General features: G+C 44.0%; 1 protein-coding gene across 1 annotated transcript in view; it reads left to right on the forward strand.

Annotated features, from left to right (window-relative positions):
• The first annotated feature begins 239 nt into the window (after positions 1-239).
• Positions 240-27,323, forward strand: part of LOC135057790 (NXPE family member 1-like) — an 83,691-nt gene continuing 56,607 nt past the window's right edge. The window contains exons 1-2 of the mRNA XM_063963543.1: positions 240-835; positions 7,902-7,963. Coding sequence (XP_063819613.1) covers positions 240-835; positions 7,902-7,963 — 658 coding nt within the window. The remainder of the gene's footprint in view (positions 836-7,901; positions 7,964-27,323) is intronic.

Here is a 27,323-nt window from a genome sequence, read left to right on the forward strand (position 1 = left end):
AAAATTTCAAGGTACAGTATGTTCTTTTTGACTAAATAAATAATTCTCTGTATCTGTAGACCCATCTATATATTGACTATCAATTGAAGTATTGTTAATTTCCCATTATCTTTAAAGTTTTGAATTCCTTATGTAAAACATTATCTGCTCTCTGCTAGGGTCAAGTAGATATCATGACAATTGAAACTGAACCTGAGAAGAAAGACCAGCAAATAAACCAGCTACAGGCACTGACATTCATGAACCAAAAAATTCCAAATATCAACTTTATGTATTTAAATGAAACAACCAGTGCTAACAAGAGCACAGCAACCATTATAGACTATAAAGAAAAGTACTGTGTAGGAGACATCATAACTGTTCAAGTTGAAATGTTCAATTATTTGGGTAAAAAGAAGACCTATGGAGGAGACTTTTTAAGGGCCCGAATTTTTTCCCCAAAACTTGGTGCTGGAGCTTCTGGAAACATTGAAGATTTTAATAATGGGACTTATAATGTCTATTTCACTCTGTTTTGGGAAGGTCCTGTACAGATATCCATCCTTTTGATGCATCCAAGTGAAGCCGTGTCTGCTTTATGGAAAGCAAGGAATTCTGGATACAAATATATTAGTTACACAGGAAAATTCCTCAATAAAAGTCAAGAAGTTCAAACACAATGTGGATTTCATATAGATTCACAAACCGAAATATGTGCATATGAGGACAAGAAATATGAAGAACTCTTCTACTGTATCAAACCACCAGGTGTAGCTTGTGAGGCTTTTATTTCATTAAGGAGCATGAGCACACCTTACAGGAATCTCACCAATGTGGAGAAGAATCTTTTTGTTAGGTAACATGTCTTTAAAATTAGTTTATAAAATTAACTTGTTTGAATTTCAGATACTCTATGCTTCAAGGGTGAAGTTAGGCTTCCTGCCACCGGAGCAAAGACTAAGCTTAGTGTCTGTCCGTGCACTGATCAGTACATAGCGGTAACCTTTGACTTGCTAATTGTTAAGACTGAAATATTTGCTGGGTGTGGGCAAAACGTATTTATTGTATTGTTCTCTAGTTCTGGTGTTTCTTCACTTTTAAATGTCTCAAGGCTCAAAAGATAAGTATCACTCCCTGTACTACACTACCTCACCCACCACAGAGCATTGCAATGACCACTATATTATACAGAAAGCATCAGTGACCGTACTATAATACAGAAAGCATCAATGAACACGATGTATTGCAGAAAGCATCAATGACCAGTGAGGTCAATGGCTGGGGAGGCACTGGCTAGTATGAGAGCCAGATCTACGCACACATACATACACATGATTTGGAAGTGAATTTTTACTATAAACATGATTAGAATAATACAAAGATTATATAAATAATAGAAAGATAAGTTATAAATAAGTTCTAAATATAATTGTTGTATTCTAATGATTTTTATAGTTAAAATTCTGAAGCAGAGCCTTTTCTTCCTGCTGGTGAGGCGGGCCGTCGCATGGGGCACCCACCGTGGCTCCTGGTGCTTCCCCCCCCCCCTCCTCATCATTACTACTCTGCTCGGGGGACGGAGTTTCACATAATGATGCGTGTCATTACTTGAAACTCCATCCCCAATCGGAGTACTAATGACAGGGATGAGGGGGAACCAGGACACTAGGACAGAGTCATGGGCGGGATGGCGGGCGGCGGAGGAGGGAGATGCTGGCGGGTGGCTGGGCAGGCACTATAAACACCCCAAAGAGCACTACACAGCCCTGCAACTAGCATTACACAGCTCTGGCAACTGATATTACTTGGTGTAATGCCAGTTGCCAGGGCTGTGTACTGCCAGTTGCCAGGGCTGTTTAATTTAAACAGCCCTGGCAACTGGCATTACACAGCAGTGGCAACAATCATGACACCCGTCCCAGAGCATGAAACCCTTGGCAACCAGCAGGGATCCCAGAGCATGAAACCCCTGGGAACCAGCTTGACACCCAGAGTGTGAAACCCTTGGCAACAAGCAGGTAATTTAAAAGTAATTAGAAGCTTTACTGTAGGCATAATGTATTGAGGGCATTGTGGTGTGTGGCATAATATGGTGCAGGGGGCATTACTGTGTTGGGCTTAATATGGTGGAATTTATTTTTTCCCTGTGGTGGCCGTGATCTGTTAATGCAGGGACAAAAACTGGGCTGTAAGGTAGTCTTTTCAGGCAAGGCCATGCCCATATTAGCGAGACCATGCCCCCTTTGTATTTTTTATATATATGGGGAGGTGGCAATTTTTTTATGTCAATGGGGGGCACATTTTTAAATCTCGCACTGGAAGCCAAATTGGCTAGAAACAGCCCTGCTCTGAAGTACACTATACTGGACCATGATAGGTGAGGCTCTGTCTCTCTTGCCTACCCTATCCGCATGCCATGGTCAGTGACCACTATCTCTCCCTGCTCCCTGGTCAGTTCTAACACATCATTAGAACTGGACTGGTTTCCTTCTTTTACTTTTATTTAGTTTTTTTCTTTTTTTCCTAGAAACTTAGTGACTTACAGTAGGTTTGTGTGTTTGTTTAAAACAGGTGTGGATGATAGGGGATGGAAAAAGGTCGACATGAGTTTTTTTTTAAAATTGGTGTCGCTTTCTTCGTAAAGTGACCAGGAACCCCAATTAGTGCACCATGTCCCCTCGCATGGCTCGCTTTGCTCGCCACGCTTCGGGCAAGGTGCCTTGCTCCACTACCGCTGTGCTCCGCACAGGTTACTATTCCCAATTGTAGTACACGTGGATCGTAAAGTATGAAAAAGTAAAAAAAAAGCAAAAAAATTGTGAAAAACTCATGTCGACATTTTAACATGTTGACCTAGTACATGTCGACCTAGTGACCATGTCAACCTATAGACCATGTCGACCTAGTGACCATGTCAACCTATAGACCATGTCGACCTAATGCATGTTGACCAATAGTGGTCGACCTAATGAAGGTCAACCTAAGTGTGGTCGACCTAGAGACCGGATACCGTTTAAACACCATTTGTGTATTGTGATTGCAGCAGCTGTGCTGGGCCATCCCCCTCCTTGTGGCTTTCAAGATCACCTCTTTGTTCCTAGTATGTGTGGCTTCTCCAACCCTTGATGATGCTTCCCTGTAAACCTGCACACTTCATTGGCTGCCCACTGCCAATGTACTAGTATCTTCACTTATGATCATGGGCAGTACGGATGGTGTAATGGTTAGCATTACTGCCTCACAGCACTGAGGTCATGGGTTCGATTCACACCATGGCACTAACTGTGTGGAGTTTGTATATTCTCCCCGTACTTGCGTGGGTTTCCCCCGGGTACTCCGGTTTCCTCCCACAATCCAAAAATATACTGGTAGGTTAATTGGCTCTCAACAAAATTAACCCTAGCGTGAATGTGTGCGTGTACATGTGATAGGGAATATAGATTGTAAGCTCCACTTGGGCAGGGACTGATATGAATGGCCAAATATTCTCTGTAAAGCGCTGCGGAATATGTGTGCGCTATATAAATAACTGGTAATAAATAATAATAATAATAATAAATAAATGGGTGAGCGACTGACTGTGAGAAGTATAAGTCCAGGGGGCAACACTGCATATACTATTCAGCTCCTGTAGCTGGATTGTGCTCCTGCTCTTCTACTTGTGTTCCCTTCAGCGGCGGCTGCTGCCCCTAGGAAAAGTTGCAGATCAACAGAAGGTAGAAAATATTTTTAAGATGCATTATAGTTCAAATCTAATGCAAACCGTACAATGCAGGCTCTAGTAACCTTAAATAACATTATTCAGAAATAAAAGTGTACATATAACATTTATTGATTCCAGCAAGCGAGCCTGGGAAGCACTTGCACCAACACACTGCTTCAAATCACCTTTCTTACAATAATGAATGTTTTACATGGCAAATGTAACAAGTTCTTCTGGGGCTGGCTCTGGACATGGTTGAGTACTTCACACAGGGGCGGATCCAGAAAAAAATGAAATGGGGGGCACCATGCTAGGGTAACAGTAATAGTTATGTTTACATTCACCTAAGGCACGTGTGCTCCCAGATAAGGGGTGTGGTATCACAGGGGGCGTGGCCTCACAGAATACGCCATCAGGTAATGATTGGTGGTAGAAGTGCATCCTGGTTTATTGCCGATGTTTTCACCCTGATGAAAAGGCTGATTGGGCCTTGAAATGTTGGTCTCTGATTCCATTAGTTATGGGATCCTGGAAGCGCAGCCCCGGCACAATATAATTATTAAAGTGGCAGGTGCAGCATACCTTGTTTCAGGGACATGCAGTCAGGGGAGGCAGGGGAGGCAGTGCCTACCCGTTATTAATGATAAAAAGAATAAAAAGAAGATACTTATGTCACATATTCTGTGTCATAAGTATGTTCTTTATATTATTCTAATCATTTGACAATGTACATACCTTGTCAATGAGGGCGGTGCTGCACGCTGGCCATTGTAAAAGTCCGGAAGCAGGGGGCAGATAGGGGGCGGAGCCAATCAGAGGACTGGAAAAGGCCATGAAAAATAACAGTGGAAGCGGCTTCAGTACAAGTGCCACAGAGCAGCAGGGACATGCTTTCAGCATATATGAAAGCACGCCCCTGTCTCTGTGATTGGGCAGCAGCTGCAGCACTGACAGTGACTGCATCCTTCTGTCACTGGCAGGCCCGGCGACAGGGGGTGTCAAAGGGGACACCCGTACTGCAAGGTACGGTAGCACGTCTTAGATTTAAATAATATAAATCGCGGCATCGCGCCACCCGCTGGCCGCCTGCTTCGTAGTTGTAAGTAATCATTAACAGTAACGAACTGTCTTTTTTTTTATTCTGCGCACGCCCCCCCACCCCCCCTCGGCCCAGTGGTCACCCCTCAGTGCCCCCAGCCCAGCGTCATCTGTCTGCCAGTTGGCCCCATCCGGACCTCCCATCCTATCAGAGTCCTCCGTCCTCACCCGCCCTGTCTCTGCTGTGACTGATGCTGCCGGCTGCCTGACAGGCGCAGTGGCACCGGCAGCTATGTGACTATAAAGTGCAGCTCCTCTCCAGCACTTACAGTTAGTGGAGCAGCCCAGGCTCCAGCAAGCGAGCCCCCCTCTTCCCCCGGTGAGTGCGGTATGCAGGTAAACTCCGCTCAATTATGCCCCGCAGTGCCTAATATTGCTGCTGCGGCCAGCCACGCCTTGCACCTCCACGTCTGCATGAAGCCCCAGACAGAGGCCCAGGCCCAGACCCAGAGTCCCTCATCAGCAGTGCACCGTGACCGGAGCCAGTAACTCAGCATCCCTATTAGGTGGATGCAGGTTTGACCAGAGGTCCTGGCCATTGTATCAACCCCCCATGCTCTGTCACTATTCCATCCCCCCCGTGTTCGGTCCCTATTCCATTCCCCTCCCCCCATGTTCAGTCCGAGGCATTGTGTCACCCCCATGTTACCGTCACTATGCCATCCCCCCATGCTCTGTCCCTATTCCATTCCACCCCATGTTCAGTCCCAGCCATTGTGCCACCCCCCATGTTCTGTCACTATTCCATCCCCCCGTGTTCTGTCCCTATTCCATTACCCCCCCCCCGTGTTCAGTTCCAGCCATTGTGTCACCCCACCTGTGTTCTGTCACTATTTCACCCCGCCTCTGTGTACTGTACCAGCCTTTATGTCACCCGCCCCCCCCCGTATTCAGTCACTGTTACCCAACACCCTCTGTGTTCTGACCCAGTCTTTGTGTCACCCCCCTCTGTGTTCTGACCCAGCCATTGTGTCACCCCCCTCTGTGTTCTGTCTCAGCTTTTGTATCACCCCCTCTGTGTGGCCACTATTTCAACCTCCCCCCCCCCCCATGGATGCATGTGCATGCATTACATCTGCCCTTTTTTAAATTTTTTAATCAGTATTCAGCATTTTGCATTTACTGTAGTACATTTGCCGCATCTACACACTCCTTCCAACCCCTGTCCTGGTGCATGGAAGTACAAAATACTGGCATGTGTGTGTGGGAGGGGGGCCCACAGAGGTATCAGCGTACCGGGCCCCAAGATTTCTGTTGCCGGCCCTGGTCACTGGCAGTGCTTCCGTGTACAGCGTCGAAAGCGGAGGAGTGGGAATGATCTCCTATGCGGTAATCTCTCTCACACTCTCTCTCTCTTTCTCTCTCTCACACTCTCTCTCACTCTCTCTCTCTCACTCTCACTCTCCTTGGGATTATTCATGCTTTTCACCCTCCAGTGGATTAACAAAATTTGTAAGTATTAGTTTAATTTAAACTGGTACCCCTTTTGGATTTTACATGGACAAGCGGACGTGATCGGCGTGGGATGTAGGTGAGTAATCTCTCTCTCATGTTTACAGGTACACCTCTTGGATTCTACATGGACAAGTGGACGTGATCGGCGTGGGATGTAGGTAAGTACTGTATGTGTGAGTGTGTAAGTGTGTTTTAATAAATTTTTACTTTCAAGGTGTGTGAGTTGTGTTTTTATTTGGGTATTTTTTTTGTCGAACTACGGAACCAGCGTGCCCGTTATTTCCTCGGGCTTCACCCCTGGACCTTGGGTGCCTGGAGGGGGGGGGGAATCCTTGATTTAAGGGGTCCCCACTCCTCCAGGGAATCCCAGCCATTGGTGACTAGTTGGAGGGGTAATGCCACGGCCATAGAGACCTACATAAATGTGTCCCCCGGCTGTGGCATTATGTCCCTGGCTAGTGGAGCCCAGTGCTGGTTTTAAAAATATGGGGTCCCCTACATCTTTGTCCCCCGTATTTTTGGAACCAGGACCAGACTAAGAGCCTGTGCTAGTTGTCTAAATACGGGGAACCCATGTTCAATTTTCTTCCCACTATTTAAACAACCAGGACCGGCTCAAAGAGCCTGAGGCTGGTTATACTTAGGAGGGGGGATCTCACGCATTTTTTTACATTTTTTTTAACCCATTCAAACCCTTCTCCATTAAGTTAATGGTAGTCCTGGACAACAAAATTGCATTCACGTCCTCCTCCCACTCCCTTCCCAGTCCCAAACACTATTTTTTTTATTTTTTTTCTATAAAAATGTACAATACAGTATATCACAAGTATGATGAGCAGGCAGGTAGCAGGCATTGGCGGCATCGGACTGAGATGCAAATTAGTGGAGGAGAGCTGGTCAGTTGATGGTGGGTGAGTTTGTAAGCCATTGACGGTGGCAGTGGGCATCGGCTCAGAGGCAGTAGCGGGCATTAGCTTAGCGGCGGTAGGGATCATCGGAAGGATTCGGCGGACATTATGGCTGTAGTGCCTCACCAGCCACTGACCTCATCGCAAGCCACTGCCTTGTTTTGAGACTCAGAATGCAGGACACGAACTGCCCATCTTTGATTAGCAGAAGCAGCCAGCTGGATCTCCAACAAGTAGCATAAGACATCTGCAGGACAGCCCTGTCACAATCACACGGACCGCCTTCTCAAAGCTGAGGCTGAGTGTGACTGCACCTAGCATGGTAGTAAAGGAAGTGGAGGAGGAAGCGCTGGGAAACTGTGTTGCGCAGTGAGGGCTAATGAAGCCTTCTGCGCCGTCATAAGTAACAGTCTTACTCGATGTTGGCATTTGAACCCCGCGCCTGGGCTGGACTCTGGCCAGCTTGGGGAGGTAGGTTGCGGTGTGAGCTGTAGCTCCAGCCTCCCCATTGGTACCACAAGGACTTGCTTTTATAGCCGCGGTGGGTCCTAGTGCCTGCTGGTTCTTTTATCAAGTCTGACTGATGGAAATAGCAGTGAAAAAAAGAAGTCAGAAACCACAGGGGCGGCATGGGCCCGAGTGCCCCCCCTGGATCCGCCTATGACTTCATATCCACAACGTTGATAGAAGAATGGTTACTTACTGCAATTATTTGTATATGTAATTTTATGATATTTTTTTCTATTTAACATTTAAAGGTCCAAGATTGGAGAAGTTATTTTCAAACAGACTGAAAATATTGATGTTTTGAAATGTATGGGTAAGTTTATCCTTTTGATCACTACTAATACATATAAAACATAGAGATGAGAGGATTCGGTTTTACTCGGATTTACTCTGTTCTCAAAACGGCATCTGATTGGCTATCCAAAACACGTGACATCCATGAGCCAATAAGGTGCCGTTTTAAGAACCGAGTAAATCAGAGTAAAACCGAATCCGCTCATCTATAATAAAGCATGTACAAAAAAACAACATACATTAGTATGACAGGGATGAGTTTAATTTGCCGGCTGTTGGGATCCCAGCGGTTTGGATACTGACAGCCAACAATGGCGCAAGGCGGAATCCCATCGCAACAGGACTATTCTCACTCGTGGGTGTCCACAACAAGCATAGAGGGGGAATAGATACTGTGGTGTGCGCATCAAACCACCGAGCCCACAAAGGGACTGATTGCACTCACCCAGCTGCCGGCATTCTGGAGAGTGGGATGCCGCTGTCAGGATATTGACAGCTGGCATCCCATCTGCCGGTAAATCATTCTGAATCTGTATGACACTAGTAAAACCACAATATCAATATTTAATAGTAACTAACAGTGTCATAAACTAATTACGAATACTACTGATGACTGATAAAGCTAAATATTTACCTTGAACCTAAGCTATATACTTATTAAAGACAATGTACGCAATAGGCGCACGAGGAGCCGTAATGGTACGCACTTAGCGTAGCAGACGCTGTACCGCGAGAGCGGGATACGAGCGGCGCTGACGCTCACTGAATTACACACAGAAAACCTCGTTATCAACACACTGTAAGGGTATGCTTATGCTGTAAACCTTATTACTGTAATATTACCACAATGTAACACTGGTTAACCCTTATCATATGAAAGCTGTTGGAGCGATTAAGACGCTCAGAAACCCTATATAATAACTAGTAAAACACACACTCCTTGCAAAGGTTCCAACACCTTTACTAGATGATTTTAGTAAGTAAAAGGGAAAAGTACAGTTAACAGCTTATACACTACAGTCCTAACATTAATGACTAAACAGACTAACTAAACAGAAGTATACACAATAGTGAACGATCACGAATAGAATAAACACAAAGAGAATAAATGGCAAACACTTATAGGATAACTAAAAGAGAACAATTGCATACATACAGAGTAACGAAATGGCCACAGAGAAACTTACACACGTGGGAATGATTCGCAGGCGCTCCTGGACCAGGGCTCCAGCCTTCAGTGTGAAAACCTTGCAGAGTCTTGTGTGACCAAGCCTATTGCAAGCTATATTTATTTACTAACTCAAGACATACTACAATAGACACTGTGTGCTCTCTTTCCATTGGTTAGGGGGTGGGACATGTACTGCACCGGGGATCATTGGTTAGTTCAAGAAGTGGGCGATGGCTAGGACTTGTAAGTATTCTAAATTCCTCTCTGTCTGGTTGTATTGTGGAAAGCTATTGTTTTGGATCTTCCAAACAAACTCTGTCTCTGGGCTTTGTTTACCCCACCTTCAGTTGAGACAATTGACAACTCAGCACTCATTATTCTGGAGAGAAACCTGGTCCTATTCATAAACAAAGGTGTAAGCCCTCTTCCTAGAATCTCAAACCTTAGTGTAAATAAGGCCATTGTATTCAGTCTGTGGGAAATAAATGACTGAATTCCATTTACTTACCCTGCACTTATTTCTAATTTAATTCTGAATATAATCCATCTTATTCTCTACCTCTGCACATAACCATGCGCAGGAACATGCGAATCCCTCCCAACTATCATAGGCACAACACCCCTTCAATACCCCACAGCTGGACACCAAACACTACCCTCCAACCTTTGTCTGAGCCCTCCCAGCATGCAAAGAGGAATCTCTCTGTCCAAGAAGTTTTAAATTTACCATACTTGCTGACATTGTTAAGGGGAATATTAACTATAATATACGCTATTTGGGTTTAATATGTCACGATCGAGTCGCACGCTACAAGCTCACAAACTCCGCCGCATTTACACATCCCATGCGCACGAGACGCTGAAGCGTCCCTTACAAAACCTGCGGGGATGTGTACGCACGGGGGACCAGGCGATGAGCAGCATGCGCACACATTAGGGGTTAATACAAGGCATATGAATCATGATATTTTTCGACTTTGACATGACAAAAACACTTAATAGACTATCTGCAGAAGAAAAAAAGCACGGGTTACAATATGTCAGGTGTAGATTCACTTTTAGGAGTCAGCAATATGCTTTGAAATCTGAAAAGCTTTCGTGATTTGCCTAGGCTGGACATTAGCATGCACAGCAGATGTGTACCTTAAAAAGGGGGCATGATGTAACAAAAATGGAGCATGACCTTGCCACAAAGTGTGCTAGGGACTTTCTGCTGAAATCACACATTGGCCCCAACATTAATAAACACATTGCCCCACACAGGAAAGAAACTAAAAAAACATTGGCCCCCATGGGAAAAAAAACTTTTAAAAAAAAATTAGCTCCACACAGGAACCAGCCTCAAACACATTGCCCCACACTGGAGTAAAACACATTACCCCCACAGGAGTAAAACATATTGACCCAAACAGGAAAAAACAAACATTGCCCCCCACAAAAAATATAAAACCTGTATAAACTGCCACAGCTAGAATGACTTATCAGAGAGGAACTCCCAAGACCAGCAGCAGCTTCAGTGCGGTGGGTGTGATAGCAGCCAGTTTCAGCTACCGCTATGCCTGCCAGGCTTGGTACCAACATTGGCCACACTGCTCCTCTAGCCAAGCATGAACCCATTCCCCCATCAACTCAGCCCTTCAGCATCACAAGTGACAGACTCAGTCAATAAGAATCAGCCTGATTCCTATTGGCTATTGCTGTCACAGTGACTGCCTACAGAGACAGCCATGTCTTCAAATAGATGCTGCTGCTGCAGCAAGCCAATAAGAGTCAACTGGAGTCAGGCATTGTGCAAATCAGACCTGGGAGAAATACTTGACATATTTTATTGTTTGGGGGCATTGTCATGGAAAGATGACTTTGTAAAATATTCATATACTTATTTTTCATTTTATTTCATAGCTGGTGCTTTTGTTTTTGCATGGTGTGGTTTTTCTTTACCATGTCATTGATGTTACGATCTTCCATCTTATCAGCCTCATCTTCTCTCAGTTATACATCCAATGAGTTAAAAGATTACCTCTGTGCCTCCTGATTCAGCGTAATCATCGGCAATTCATAGTACCAAAGAGATGGAACATAGACATCATCAGCTCCCACACCCATTCTTTTCAAACACAGGCCAGCTGCAAATCCGTTTGCAACTCACTCACCATCAAATTATATTTCCAGTCTGTGTGTAGCCCAGGACTAACTCCTACAGTGTGATACAAACAGACTAACCCCTACTTGTTTGCTGGCGACTGGGATGAACTTACGCCCCTGTATCTATCTACTGTAGCTATAAATAAGTAAATTCAAGCTGCACTCATTCAATCCAGGTCAGAGTCAGCGACTGGGGAGTCTCCCACAGGGACCTTCTAAAAGTCCACACGTATAAAGAGGAGGGTAACTCACCAGATTTTCATGCAAAAGTAGAAAAGTGTCTTTAATTCTTACATATTTTAGGTAAAAAAAATCTGTGATATTTTTGGATTGCTTGTGTATTCAGCTTTTCCTGTTGTGCTGCTGTGCATCTTGACAAATGTCCTATGAATATGTAAGGGTTAAAGACACTTTTCTACTTTTTTATGAAAACTTGGCGAGTGCCCCTCTTCTTTATCTGTCTGTGTATATATATATATATATATATATATATATATATATAAATCCAAATGTGGTCGCACTCACACAAAGGAGTATAACATCGACTGGGGTGGCTCCCAAGAGGTCCAGAGTGTTAGTCCAGACGTCAACGTATAGAAAGACAGCATAAAGGGGCACTCACCAGAATTTTGCACGTAAAAAGCATTGAATATTTTATTTATACTTATCAAGGTAATTTCACAAGGAGAGTTCTTTCAACATTTCGATCCATCAGGATCATCATCAGGAAAATACAGCATAGGCAGCATGTACAAAAAGTTGCCTCCGTTCATGTACACCAGTATCTAATGGTCAATGCCTAACGGGCCTCCTAAAGTATCCCCAGCACATTCAAATCAACCAATCCCAGTGGTCATGCAATCAGTAAAGCTAATTGATTCATTAGGCTATTCTAACTCACAGAGGGGAGGTGCAATACAACCATACCTCACCATCTGAGTGCAACTGCCAGAGACACAGAACCAAAAGACCCCCATATAGATGGTACTTACCAAGAGACAGAGCTGGTAATACATTAAGGGCTGATACCCTTACCAAATGTGCCGGCGTGCGTTCCAAATGTGTCCAAAGCTGAACACATTTGGTTTCCTGTGTAAGTTGCGGGCAGCGTCAGCTGTACGGCTCGTCGCGGCCGCGCCCACCCATAGAGCACACAGGAAGCACCGCTGTGCGTTCCATTGAGTCCGTATGGAACGCACTGCACTTCCTGTTACATCCGCGTCACTTCCGGAAGCGGCTACACAGCGCCGCTGGACGCTGAATGCATACAGGATACTTGTAGTCATAGCAACACTCAATTTGGGCTCATATTATCAGTAGTCAGGATAGTTATAAACAAACTATACACACATTGTATTATCCATCTACTGTTCTATATCAATATCCAAATTGCTGGTAAAAGTGTAGATATAAAAAACGAATTTAAATCTTATTGGATGTTTGTTAGCCTCATACAGAGCCTAAAGGTATCATGACTGCATATAAAATTGATTGTGCTGAGGTCACTGGGAGACCCGCTAGAGGAAGTTTTACATAATGTTTCAGAAAATGTGTCCGCAAAAGTATGTGCATATCACATCGTGCATAACAGACACCACTACACCTTACTTATATATAATATTAAAACCTATAACAGAAAAGACAACCCATATAAATCTATTGTTAGATCTACCTACTCGCAGAAACCCCACAATGCGGGTATTGTGAGGTAGATTTATATTAAATTAAAATTAAAAATGAGTGCGTTGGCGAAACATGCTTAGATTTGGAGAATCAAGAAAAATATTTTTACAATTTAGTTATCCCTATCTCAGACACTTGTTTTAACGTAGAAAAACACTTAGAGGGTTATTCTCGTTTAAACCGTTGGGTGAAATTGTGCCCAAACGGTAAATCCATCTTGACTCCAACTTCTTGAGGATCAGTCCCCTGTCCCCACCGCGTGGCAGGGGTGGTACCCAATCAATAATACGACATTGCAGAGTAACTAGTTGATGTCCAGCGGTTAGAAAATGTTGCGCGACGGGTTTATCGGTTGATCCTGTAGACAGAGCTTGTGTAATCGTCATCCTGTGGTTGGCCATCCGTTCTCGAAACATGCACGACGTCATCCCCACATACGACAGCCCACATGGACAGGTGAGAAGATGCACCACATGATCCATGCGGCAATGCAGCTTGTAACGTATTCGGATAGGCCTTCCTGTTTGAGGATGCGGGAAAGTGGTTCCAGGGACCTTTGAGCGACATGTCGTACACCCTGTACATTTAATGCACCCAGGCTTCTGGGTCATCAGCCACGTATTCTCACCCACAGTGGGCAACCTGCTCGGGTGCATCAGGAGTTGTTTGAGGTTTCTTCCTCTACGGTACGACATCATCGGATTACCAGTGTTAAAGGTAGTTAATGAAGAGTCTGTAGAGACAATCGCCCAATGCTTTTTTATCGTTTTGGCAACCTTTGATGATTTCTGATCATACTGTGTTACAAAGATTAAACGATCACCTTGTTTCTGCTTTCGTTTGCATGTATTGTTATGTGCTCTGGTGAGGCATCCTTCAATAGTTTTGCTGTCATAACCCCTTTCAAAGAAACGTTGACTCATTTCAGCCAACTGTGTTTCCGCGACAACCGGATCGGAGTTGTTTCTAATAACCCGCATAAATTGCGAAATGGGCAAACTGTTCTTTAGATGAGGCGGGTGATTACTTCTAGCGTGTAATATAGTATTTCTGTCTGTGTCTTTGCGGTAAAGGGTGGTGCTTAATCGGGAGCCGTCCCTTTTGATCATCACATCCAAGAATTGAATATTGGTATGACTGCATTGTCCAGTGAACCGAACACTACTATCTAATGAATTCAATGTACTAAGCATGCGTTTAAAATGCTCCTCAGTGCCTTTCCACAGAAGAAAAACATCATCGATGTATCTTTTATAGTAAAGAATTCTATCACCAAAGTGTGGAATGATATGCCTTGACTGATATTCATGCATAAACACTCCTGCGTAGATGGGGGCCACATTGGACCCCATCGCTGTCCCTGCGCATTGAATGTAAAAGTTATTTTCATACATAAAGTGATTCTGTACAAGAATAAGTTCTAGCACGTAACAATACATGCAAACGAAAGCAGAAACAAGGTGACATCAACTAGTTACTCTGCAATGTCGTATTATTGATTGGGTACCACCCCTGCCACGCGGTGGGGACAGGGGACTGATCCTCAAGAAGTTGGAATCAAGATGGATTTAACGTTTGGGCACAATTTCACCCAACGGTTTAAACGAGAATAACCCTCTAAGTGTTTTTCTACGTTAAATCAAGTGTCTGAGATAGGGATCACTAAATTGTAAAAATATTTTTCTTGATTCTCCAAATCTAAGCATGTTTCGCCAACGCACTCATTTTTAATTTTAATTTAATATAAATCTACCTCACAATACCCGCTTTGTGGGGTTTCTGCGAGTAGGTAGATCTAACAATAGATTTATATGGGTTGTCTTTTCTGTTATAGGTTTTAATATTATATATAAGTAAGGTGTAGTGGTGTCTGTTATGCACGATGTGATATGCACATACTTTTGTGGACACATTTTCTGAAACATTATGTAAAACTTCCTCTAGCGGGTCTCCCAGTGACCTCAGCACAATCAATTTTATATGCAGTCATGATACCTTTAGGCTCTGTATGAGGCTAACAAACATCCAATAAGATTTAAATTCGTTTTTTATATCTACACTTTTACCAGCAATTTGGATATTGATATAGAACAGTAGATGGATAATACAATGTGTGTATAGTTTGTTTATAACTATCCTGACTACTGATAATATGAGCCCAAATTGAGTGTTGCTATGACTACAAGTATCCTGTATGCATTCAGCGTCCAGCGGCGCTGTGTAGCCGCTTCCGGAAGTGATGCGGATGTAACAGGAAGTGCAGTGCGTTCCATACGGACTCAATGGAACGCACAGCGGTGCTTCCTGTGTGCTCTATGGGCGGGCGCGGCCGCGACGAGCCGTACAGCTGACGCTGCCCGCAACTTACACAGGAAACCAAATGTGTTCAGCTTTGGACACATTTGTAACGCACGCCGGCACATTTGGTAAGGGTATCAGCCCTTAATGTATTACCAGCTCTGTCTCTTGGTAAGTACCATCTATATGGGGGTCTTTTGGTTCTGTGTCTCTGGCAGTTGCACTCAGATGGTGAGGTATGGTTGTATTGCACCTCCCCTCTGTGAGTTGGAATAGCCTAATGAATCAATTAGCTTTACTGATTGCATGACCACTGGGATTGGTTGATTTGAATGTGCTGGGGATACTTTAGGAGGCCCGTTAGGCATTGACCATTAGATACTGGTGTACATGAACGGATGCAACTTTTTGTACATGCTGCCTATGCTGTATTTTCCTGATGATGATCCTGATGGATCGAAACGTTGAAAGAACTCTCCTTGTGAAATTACCTTGATAAGTATAAATAAAATATTCAATGCTTTTTACGTGCAAAATTCTGGTGAGTGCCCCTTTATGCTGTCTTTCTATATATATATATATATATATATATAATGCATTGTAGCGTCCACACTCACTGTTGCCACATCACTTTCGGTGGTGCTCCATGAAGGCTGTCAAGCCAATCAATATAAGTAGAAGAAGGTATAGGCACTCACCACAAATTAATCATTTTCAAGCTTATTTATTGTAACTCACACATGATTCATCATGTAGATAAAATCTTATAGAGTTGTCACTGTCAACGTTTCGGTCCTTGCTGGACCTTTGTCAAGACCAACAATACAGGTTTATGCAGTCATCCAGGAACCCATACCTCAGGTCTGCACTAAGTTGCCTTATATACCCTCAATGCCCAGAAAGACACACCCACAGGAAGTCCATACTGGCTCAATCAAAAAATCTTTACTATAGCCTTCTATTTGTACCAGTTCATTTATATAATCTCACAGTACACTGTTACATCAAACAGAACCCAAACGCTTGTAATAATGTGCACCGTAAATTTTTCGGGTTTTGTGTTTTGGTTTTGGATTCAGTTCCGCGGCCATGTTTTGAATTCGGACACGTTTTGGCAAAACCTCCCTGAAAATTTTTTGTCGGATTCGGGTCATAGAATTTGGGGGTCATTTTGATCCCATAGTATTATTAACCTCAATAACCATAATTTCCACTCATTTCCAGTCTATTCTGAACACCTCACACCTCACAATATTATTTTTAGTCCTACAATTTGCACCGAGGTCGCTGGATGACTAAGCTAAGCGACCCAAGTGGCCGACACAAACACCTGGCCCATCTAGGAGTGGCACTGCAGTGTCAGACAGGATGGCCGATTTAAAAAATAGTCCCCAAACAGCACATGATGCAAAGAAAAAAAAGAGGTGCACCAAGGTTGCTGGATGGCTAAGCTAAGCGACCAACACAAACACCTGGCCCATCTAGGAGTGGCACTGCAGTGTCAGACAGGATGGCCGATTTAAAAAATAGTCCCCAAACAGCACATGATGCAAAGAAAAAAAGAGGTACACCAAGGTCGCTGGATGGCTAAGCTAAACGACCCAAGTGGCCGACACAAACACCTGGCCCATCTAGGAGTGGCACTGCAGTTTTCTAGCGAGAGGGTGAGTGCTTCCATCCTCCTGTGAATCTGAACCACTAGCCATGAACATAGGCCAGGGCCTCGGCCGTTCCTTGCCACTCCGTGTCGTAAATGGCATATTGGCAAGTTTAGGCTTCTCATCAGATGCTTTTAATTTTGATTTTTGGGTAATTTTACTGAACTTTTGTAGTATACTTGACGACACAGAGGTAGAGCAATGGACTACTGTACCGTACTGCTATATATATACTGGTGGTCAGCAAAATTCTGCACTGTCCTCCTACTATATAATACTGCGCACAACTAAAATGCACCACAGGTATGGATGGATAGTATACTTGACAACACAGAGGTAGGTAGAGCAGTGGACTACTGTACCGTACTGCTATATATTATATACTGGTGGTCAGCAAAATTCTGCACTGTCCTCCTACTATATATACTGCGCATTACTAAAATGTACCACAGGTATGGATGGATGGTATACTTGATGACACAGAGGTAGGTAGAGCAGTGGACTACTGTACCGTACTGCTATATAATACTGGTGGTCACTGGTCAGCAAAATTCTGCACTGTCCTCCTACTATGTATACTGCGCACAACTAAAATGCACCACAGGTATGGATGGATAGTATACTTGATGACACAGAGGTAGGTAGAGCAGTGGACTACTGTACCATACTGCTATATATTATATAATGGTGGTCAGCAAAATTCTGAACTGTCCTCCTACTATATATACTGCGCATTACTAAAATGTACCACAGGTATGGATGGATGGTATACTTGATGACACAGAGGTAGGTAGAGCAGTGGACTACTGTACCGTACTGCTATATAATACTGGTGGTCACTGGTCAGCAAAATTCTGCACTGTCCTCCTATACTACAATGCAGCACAGATATGGAGCATTTTTCAGGCAGAGAACGTAGATATTTGCAAGCACACTGAGCACAGATATTTGCAAGCACACGGAGCACACATATTTGCAGCACACTGAGCACAAATATTTGCAGCACACTGAACACAGAAACTGAGAGAACGCTGCACGTCCTCTCCCTATCATCTCCAATGCACGAGTGAAAATGGCGGCGACGCGCGGCTGCTTATGTAGAATCTGAATCTCGCAAGAATCCGACAGCGGGATGATGACGTTCGGGCGCGCTCGGGTTAACCGAGCAAGGCGGGAGGATCCGAGTCTTCCTCGGAACCGTGTAAAATGGGTGAAGTTCGGGGGGGTTCGGATTCTGAGAAACCGAACCTGCTCATCACTACCAAACGCTATGTTAAATGTAAGTAAATTGCACCACAAACAGTCCTAAAGCGCTTAATAACGCCGGACCGGAAGTGTTGTGCGTTCCACCGGCGGTGGAACGCACGCCAGGTGCCAGTGGTGGAAGTAACGTATTACAACTTCCCCGCAGCCGAGTATCACTGGAACGCAGGAACAGCTAGCCTGTGTTCCACAGCGGCCAGAATCCATGTACCTGGAACGCAGGAAGTGCCTAACCTGTGTTCCACAGCGGCTCCTTAAGGACTAAAGAAATCATAGATATATACACCAACCTTATAGCAGCATATAGTGGTAAACCCAATTAATAAACATAACCTTTAGGCTAGTGACAGTACATGATCCCATACCTCTCTGGGCACTGCAGGCACACAGGCATCATGGTGCATTAACACCAACAAATAAATAAAGACAATACAGACACATATATAACTTTAAAAACGCATCAGAAATTCTGGTGCGAGATGATATCAAAAACATAAAAAATTGCCATTGTCAAAACAGATTCTTCATATTGACAAAATACCTCTAGCCATCATCCATAGCAGTCCTATCGCAAAAAAATATTATACGGGTTAAATTCATTGAGGCCACGTGGTACAACTGTATCAAGCTCGTAAATCCATTTGGCCTCACGTTGTCTAAGCATCTTCTCCCGGTTCCCTCCACGGAATGGTTTAGGCACATGATCTATGATCATACATCTCAGGCTTGATATAGCATGACCTTTTGCGGCAAAATGTTTTGCCACGGGTTTGTCTGATGTTTTAGTAGAAAGTGCAGCTCTTATTGAGGTGCGATAATTCGCCATGCGATCACGAAAATTACGAGTGGTCATGCCAACATAATAATATCCGCATGGACAAATGATGAAATAGATTACATGATCCATTCTGCAATGTAACCTATGTCTAATTTTGATCTTTACTCCACTATGCGGATGTGTGAAGCTATCCCCAGCCATCATGGACCTGCAGGTGGTACAGTCTGGACACCTATAGCACCCAGTCCTTGTCTTCGGCATCCAAGACTCAATGGAATTGGCGGGCTGTAAAGTGGGTCTCATCAGGAATTGTCGAAGATTTTTCCCCCAGCGGTATGCGCACAAGGGAGGGCCCTGACCCAGTTTCTTGAAGACTGGGTCCGTTGCAATAATTGGCTAATTTTTTCGCATAATCTGCTGGGAACGTGTGGAAGACACATCATAGGTCATTGCAAATATCATGCGGTTCATGTTGGTCTTGGACCTTTGTTGACTCATACTGTGGGAGTGCCTATACCGAGCCTTATATATACCGTCTTCTACTTCTACTTTTATAAATATTTTGTTTTGCAACTGACAGGAATGGGACAATGAGCATCAAATTTTGGACCAGGTAGTGATAGTGAAGTTAGGTTGGGGCTGCTTTGGTGGTCTTCAGGAATATGGACTGGCACTGAAATGAAGGGGGCAGTGATGTGATGAGAAGAGGGGGCAATAATGTGCTTATGGGGCGGCCTGTCCCCTAACTTTACCCAATATCTATCTATCTATCTATCTATCTATCTATCTATCTATCTATCTATCTATCTATCTATCTATCTATCTATCTTTGTAACAGGCTCAGGGGAACAGGAGAATCATCTCCTGGGGAAGATGGCAGTGTGCAGCAGCTGAGAGATCACACAAGTTGGTTAACTTGGTGCAACTGGCCTCGGCCAGTTTTATTGTGCAAAAATAAGGGACTGCTTACTGGTTTTCAAAAGCAGATTTCTCTCTCACATAGGGGGTAATTCAGACCTGATCACTGCTGTACGTTTTCGCAATGCGCAGGCACGACGATGGCTATGTGCGAAGGATCCATTCGCACGGGCGTTCACAAGGAGGTTTGCAAGGAGATTGACAGGAAGAGGGCATTTGTGGGTGGCAACTGACCATTTTCAGGGAGTGCTTGGAAAAACGCAGGCATGTCCAAGCGTTGGAAGGGAGGTTGTCTGATGTTAATTCCAGTCCTGGACTGGCTGAAGTGATCGCAGTGGCTGAGTAAGTCCTGGGCTGCGCAGAGTCTGCACTGCAGTTAGTGCAGCTCTGCTTCACATGCGTTTGCACACTTGCACAGCTAAAATACACTCCCCCTGTAGGCGGCGACTATCTGATTGAAGGGCTGCAAAAATCGCTACCCAGCGATTAGGTCTGAATTAGACCCATAGACTCTGTAGTCTTTTCTCTTTCCCCAAACAGTATGAGAGACAGATGATCAGGCTGACAGCCTTTTAACACACACCTAAAGGTGCACACACATGGTGCAATATAACCTTACAATTTTGACAATACAGTATGGTCAAAATCGTAAGGAAAGTTACTGCAAATCACACCGTGTGTTGACAGTTTGCGATACCGATGTGTGCTTCAGTGGGGTTGGTATCACAAGAAAAGATAGACTGTGCAGGCAAGTTACTATCTAGTACATGGTATAGTCAAAATTGGCACTTAGTCAAAATTTCACATAGTCAAAATCTCAAGTAAAGATAGTCAATATCGGTAGTTCAGGCTCTGGGGAGTTCAGGAGAAATTGCAAATTCAAAATTGAAGATAGTCAAATTCTCACCGTGGCCCTCATTCCGAGTTGTTCGCTCGCAAGGCGATTTTAGCAGTATTGCACACGCTAAGCCGCCGCCTACTGGGAGTGAATCTTAGCTTCTTAAAATTGCGAACGAAAGATTCGCAATATTGCGATTACACATCTCGTAGCAGTTTCAGAGTAGCTTCAGACTTACTCGGCATCTGCGATCAGTTCAGTGCTTATCGTTCCTGGTTTGACGTCACAAACACACCCAGCGTTCGCCCAGACACTCCTCCGTTTCTCCAGCCACTCCCGCGTTTTTTCCGGAAACGGTAGCGTTTTTTCCCACACGCCCATAAAACGGCCTGTTTCCGCCCAGTAACACCCATTTCCTGTCAATCACACTACGATCGCCTGAGCGAAGAAAAAGCCGTGAGTAAAAATCCAAACTTCATAGCAAATTTACTTGGCGCAGTCGCAGTGCGGACATTGCGCATGCGCACTAAGCGGAAAAACGCTGCGATGCGAAGAAATTTTCCGAGCGAACGACTCGGAATGACCTCCCGTGTGCATGCACCTTTAGGTTGAAAATCCTAATTAGACTTATGTGAGGCTATTAGCCTAAAGACCCAACTGGATCTAAATAGACAGAGAACCTACTCTCTGTTCTCACATGCAACCCCAGGACTAGAATCCATTTTTTACCAAAAGATCTCAGAAGAACCAACACAATACTCCTGGGGATTTAAAATACATAGGTAAGAAACCTGGGGCAAACATTTAATTAATTAATTTTATTAATAGTTTCTAATATAGCGCAGCAAATTCCATTGCGCTTTACAACTGGACACAATGATAAGACAAAACTGGGTAATAACAAACAGTCATAGAGGTAGGTAGGCCCTGCTCGCAAGCTTACATTCTATGGGGAAATAGGCATTGATACACGAGGATAGGTGCTATCTCTTGCATAGTTGTCCACCAGATTGCAAAGGTTCTTGGTGGGCTAAATGATATCACATCACAGCAATGATGAACCAAGGTCAAGAGGAAGGGAAAGTGAAGGAAGAACAAATATGTGAGGATATGTTTGGACTTTACAGTGGGCATATACTTGGATAGGAAAGCTTATGAAGGTAATGTGAGCGGTTCTGGAATTTGATATTCTTGTATGAATAGGTGAGTTTTCAGGGAATGCTTGAAGGTTTGGAGACTAGAGGAGAGTCTTATTGTGCATGATAGCGCATTCCCCAGAGTGGGTGCAGCCTGAAGAAAGTCCTGCAATTGTGCATAGGAGCAAGTAATGAGTGTGGATGAGAAACGTGGATCTTGTGAGGGTTGGGAAATATTTTGAGATAAGCAAAGAGATGTATCTTGGTTAGTGATGAGCGGGTTCGGTTTCTCGGAAACCGAACCCCCCTGAACTTCACCCTTTTTACACGGGTCCGAGCCATACTCGGATTCTACCGTATGGCTCGGGTAACCCGAGCGCGCCCGAACGTAGTCATCCCGCTGTCGGATTCTCGCGAGATTCGGATTCTATATAAACAGCCGCGCGTCGCCGCCATTTTCACTCGTGCATTGGAAATGTTATGGAGAGGACGTGGCTGGCGTCCTCTCCGTTATTGTTGAACTTGATTGTGCTGTGCACTATTGCTTAATTGTGGGGAGGGCTGGGGAGCAGCTGTATATAGGAGGAGTACAGTGCAGAGTTTTGCTGATCAGTGACCACCAGTTATCCGTTCTCTGCCTGAAAAAAACGCTCCATATCTATGCTCACAGTGTGCTGCATATATCTGTGCTCACACTGCTTAATTGTGAGGACTGGGGAGCAGCTGTATTATATAGCAGGAGTACAGTACAGAGTTTTGCTGACAGTGACCACCAGTATACGTTGTCTGCCTGAAAAACACTCCATATCTGTGCTGAGTGTGCTGCTTTATTGTGGGGACTGGGGACCACCAGTATAATATTATATAGGAGGAGTACAGTGCAGAGTTTTGCTGACCAGTGACCACCAGTATATAATATATAGCATTACGGTAGAGTAGGCCACTGCTGTACCTACCTCTGTGTCGTCATTAAGTATACTTTCCATCTACATTCTATACCTGTGGTGCATTTTAGTTTTGCAGTTTGCTGACACAGTGACCACCAGTATACTACAGGTGGAGTATCCCTTATCCAAAATGATTGGGACCAGAGGTCTTTTGGATATCGGATTTTTCCGTATTTTGGAATAATTGCATACCATAATGAGATATCATGGTGATGGGACTTAAAGGTAAGCACAGAAGGCATTTATGTTACATATACACCTTATACACACAGCCTGAAGGTCATTTTAGCCAATATTTTTTATAACTTTGTGCAATAAACAAAGTGTGTCTACATTCACACAATTCATTTATGTTTCGTATACACCTTATACACACAGCCTGAAGGTCATTCAATACAATATTTTTAATAACTTTGTGTATTAAACAAAGTTTGTGTACATTGAGCCATCAGAAAACAAAGGTTTCACTATCTCACTCTCGCTCTAACAATTCCGTATTTCGGAATATTCCGTATTTCGGAATATTTGGATATGGGATACTCAACCTGTATATATAGCAGTACGGAAGGCCACTGCTGTACCTACCTCTGTGTCGTCATTCATTAAGTATACTATCCATCTACATTCTATACCTGTGGTGCATTTTAGTTTTGCAGTTTGCTGACACAGTGACCACCAGTATACTATATATAGCAGTACGGAAGGCCACTGCTGTACCTACCTCTGTGTCGTCATTCATTAAGTATACTATCCATCTACATTCTATACCTGTGGTGCATTTTAGTTTTGCAGTTTGCTGACAGTGACCACCAGTATACTATATATAGCAGTACGGAAGGCCACTGCTGTACCTACCTCTGTGTCGTCATTCATTAAGTATACTATCCATCTACATTCTATACCTGTGGTGCATTTTAGTTTTGCAGTTTGCTGACACAGTGACCACCAGTATACTATATATAGCAATACGGAAGGCCACTGCTGTACTTACCTCTGTGTCATCATTAAGTATACTATCCATCTACATTCTATACCTGTGGTGCGCCTCTTTTTTTCTTTGCATCATGTGCTGTTTGGGGACAATTTTTTTGAAGTGCCATCCTGCCTGACACTGCAGTGCCACTCCTAGATGGGCCAGGTGTTTGTGTCGGCCACTTGTGTCGCTTAGCTTAGTCACACAGCGACCTTGGTGCACCTCTTTTTTTCTTTGCATCATGTACTGTTTGGGGACAATTTTTTTAAAGTGCCATCCTGCCTGACACTGCAGTGCCACTCCCAGATGGGCCAGGTGTTTGTGTCGGCCACTTGTGTCGCTTAGCTTAGTCACACAGCGACCTTGGTGCACCTCTTTTTTTCTTTGCATCATGTGCTGTTTGGGGACAATTTTTTTGAAGTGCCATCCTGCCTGACACTGCAGTGCCACTCCTAGATGGGCCAGGTGTTTGTGTCGGCCACTTGTGTCGCTTAGCTTAGTCACACAGCGACCTTGGTGCGCCTCTTTTTTTCTTTGCATCATGTGCTGTTTGGGGACAATTTTTTTGAAGTGCCATCCTGCCTGACACTGCAGTGCCACTCCCAGATGGGCCAGGTGTTTGTGTCGGCCACTTGTGTCGCTTAGCTTAGTCACACAGCGACCTTGGTGCACCTCTTTTTTTCTTTGCATCATGTGCTGTTTGGGGACAATTTTTTTGAAGTGCCATCCTGCCTGACACTGCAGTGCCACTCCTAGATGGGCCAGGTGTTTGTGTCGGCCACTTGTGTCGCTTAGCTTAGTCACACAGCGACCTTGGTGCGCCTCTTTTTTTCTTTGCATCATGTGCTGTTTGGGGACTATTTTTTTGAAGTGCCATCCTGCCTGACACTGCAGTGCCACTCCTAGATGGGCCAAGTGTTTGTGTCGGCCACTTGTGTCGCTAAGCTTAGTCACACAGCGACCTTGGTGCACCTCTTTTTTTCTTTGCATCATGTGCTGTTTGGGGACTATTTTTTTGAAGTGCCATCCTGCCTGACACTGCAGTGCCACTCCTAGATGGGCCAGGTGTTTGTGTCGGCCACTTGTGTCGCTTAGCTTAGCCATCCAGCGACCTCGGTGCAAATTTTAGGACTAAAAATAATATTGTGAGGTGTGAGGTGTTCAGAATAGACTGGAAATGAGTGGAAATTATGGTTATTGAGGTTAATAAAACTATGGGATCAAAATGACCCCAAATTCTATGATTTAAGCTGGTTTTTAGGGTTTTTTGTAAAAAAAAAACACCCCGAATCCAAAGCACACCCGAATCCGACAAAAAAATTTCGGTGAGTTTTTGCCAAAACACGTCCGAATCCAAAACACGGCCGCGGAACCGAATCCAAAACCAAAACACAAAACCCGAAAAATGTCCGGTGCACATCACTAATCTTGGTGTAGTATGGTTAATATCCTTGTGTGTGATTAAAAGTAGTGTATATTGAATACGGTAGAATACAGATAACCAGTGGAGGCACTGACATAGTGGGTCTGCAGATGAACATCTAGCGAGGAAGATTAGCCTCACAGCTGCATTCAGAATGGATTGTAATGGTGAGAGTCTCTTCTTGGTAAGACTAGTAAGAAGGCTATTACAATAATCAATGCAGGAACATATGAGAGCATGGATTAGAGTTTTAGCAGTGTCTTGTGTAAGGTATAGTCGTATTTTGGATATGTTTTTTAGATGCATGTAACATGATTTTGAGACAGATTGAATGTGGAGAACAAAGGACAGTTGAGAGTCAAGGATGACACCTAGGCAGCGAGTTTGTGGTTTGAATTCCTGCTGTGCGTTGTCATTTGCAAAAAAAGTTAGTTATTTTTTTCTACAACCTGAGTGTGCACTGTACTGTGATTCCCTTCTGTGAGTCTTCATTTGTGAAAAAAGTAAAAACAAAAGTTGGAAAAAAAAATTGTTTGTAGAATCTCCCTGTGCTGTACCCCACTGTGATTTTGTTCATATAAACATAAGGGGTATGACTCTCCACAGTGTGAGATGCCATTTGCATAAACAGTAAAAAAAAAGTATAAACAAATAGGTTTTTTTTTGTACAACTAGTGTGTTCTGTAGAGATGAGCGGGTTCGGTTCCTCGGAAACCGAACCCGCCCGAACTTCAGTTTTTTTTACACGGGTCCGAGCGACTCGGATCTTCCCGCCTTGCTCGGTTAACCCGAGCGCGCCCGAACGTCATCATCCCGCTGTCGGATTCTCGCGAGGCTCGGATTCTATCGCGAGACTCGGATTCTATATAAGGAGCCGCGCGTCGCCGCCATTTTCACACGTGCATTGAGATTGATAGGGAGAGGACGTGGCTGGCGTCCTCTCCGTTTATAGAGAGTGAGACTACTAGAGTAGAGAGAGACACAGTATTATTTACTTTAGTAATTTTGGGGAGCATTAGGAGGAGTACTACTACTTGCTGAAGTGATAGTGTGACTGTATATCTGACTTGTGGGGGAGACAGTGGGGAGCAGTTAGAGTCTGAGAGCAGGAGTACATATTTTAACGTACAGTGCACACTTTTGCTGGCACTCTGCTGCCAGAGTGCCACACTGCCATTGTGACCACACTGACCACCAGTATATATTGTGATTGTCTGCTTAGGAGTACTACTTGCAAGTTGCTGATAGTGTGACCAGTGACCTGACCACCAGTTTAATTAATCACCACCAGTTTAATATATATATATATATATATATATATATATATATATAATTGTATATAATATATATATAATTGTATATGTATACCACCTACCCGTGTTTTTTTTTTTTCTTTCTTCTTGATACATACTACTATAGTAGCTTACTGTAGCAGTCTGCGGTGCTGCTGAGCTGACAGTGTCCAGCAGGTCCGTCATCAGTCATTACATAATAAATATATATACCTGTCCGGCTGCAGTACTAGTGATATTATATATATATATATATATATATATATATTAATTTCATCTCATTATCATCCAGTCTATATTAGCAGCAGACACAGTACGGTAGTCCACGGCTGTAGCTACCTCTGTGTCGGCAGTCGCTGGTCCATCCATAATTGTATACCACCTACCCGTGGTTTTTTTTTTCTCTTTCTTCTTGATACATACTACTATAGTAGCTTACTGTAGCAGTCTGCGGTGCTGCTGAGCTGACAGTTAACCCGAGCGCGCCCGAACGTCATCATCCCGCTGTCGGATTCTCGCGAGGCTCGGATTCTATCGCGAGACTCGGATTCTATATAAGGAGCCGCGCGTCGCCGCCATTTTCACACGTGCATTGAGATTGATAGGGAGAGGACGTGGCTGGCGTCCTCTCCGTTTATAGAGAGTGAGACTACTAGAGTAGAGAGAGACACAGTATTATTTACTTTAGTAATTTTGGGGAGCATTAGGAGGAGTACTACTACTTGCTGAAGTGATAGTGTGACTGTATATCTGACTTGTGGGGGAGACAGTGGGGAGCAGTTAGAGTCTGAGAGCAGGAGTACATATTTTAACGTACAGTGCACACTTTTGCTGGCACTCTGCTGCCAGAGTGCCA

This window comes from Pseudophryne corroboree, chromosome 3, assembly GCF_028390025.1.
Source record: "Pseudophryne corroboree isolate aPseCor3 chromosome 3, aPseCor3.hap2, whole genome shotgun sequence".
NCBI classification, from domain to species: domain Eukaryota; kingdom Metazoa; phylum Chordata; class Amphibia; order Anura; family Myobatrachidae; genus Pseudophryne; species Pseudophryne corroboree.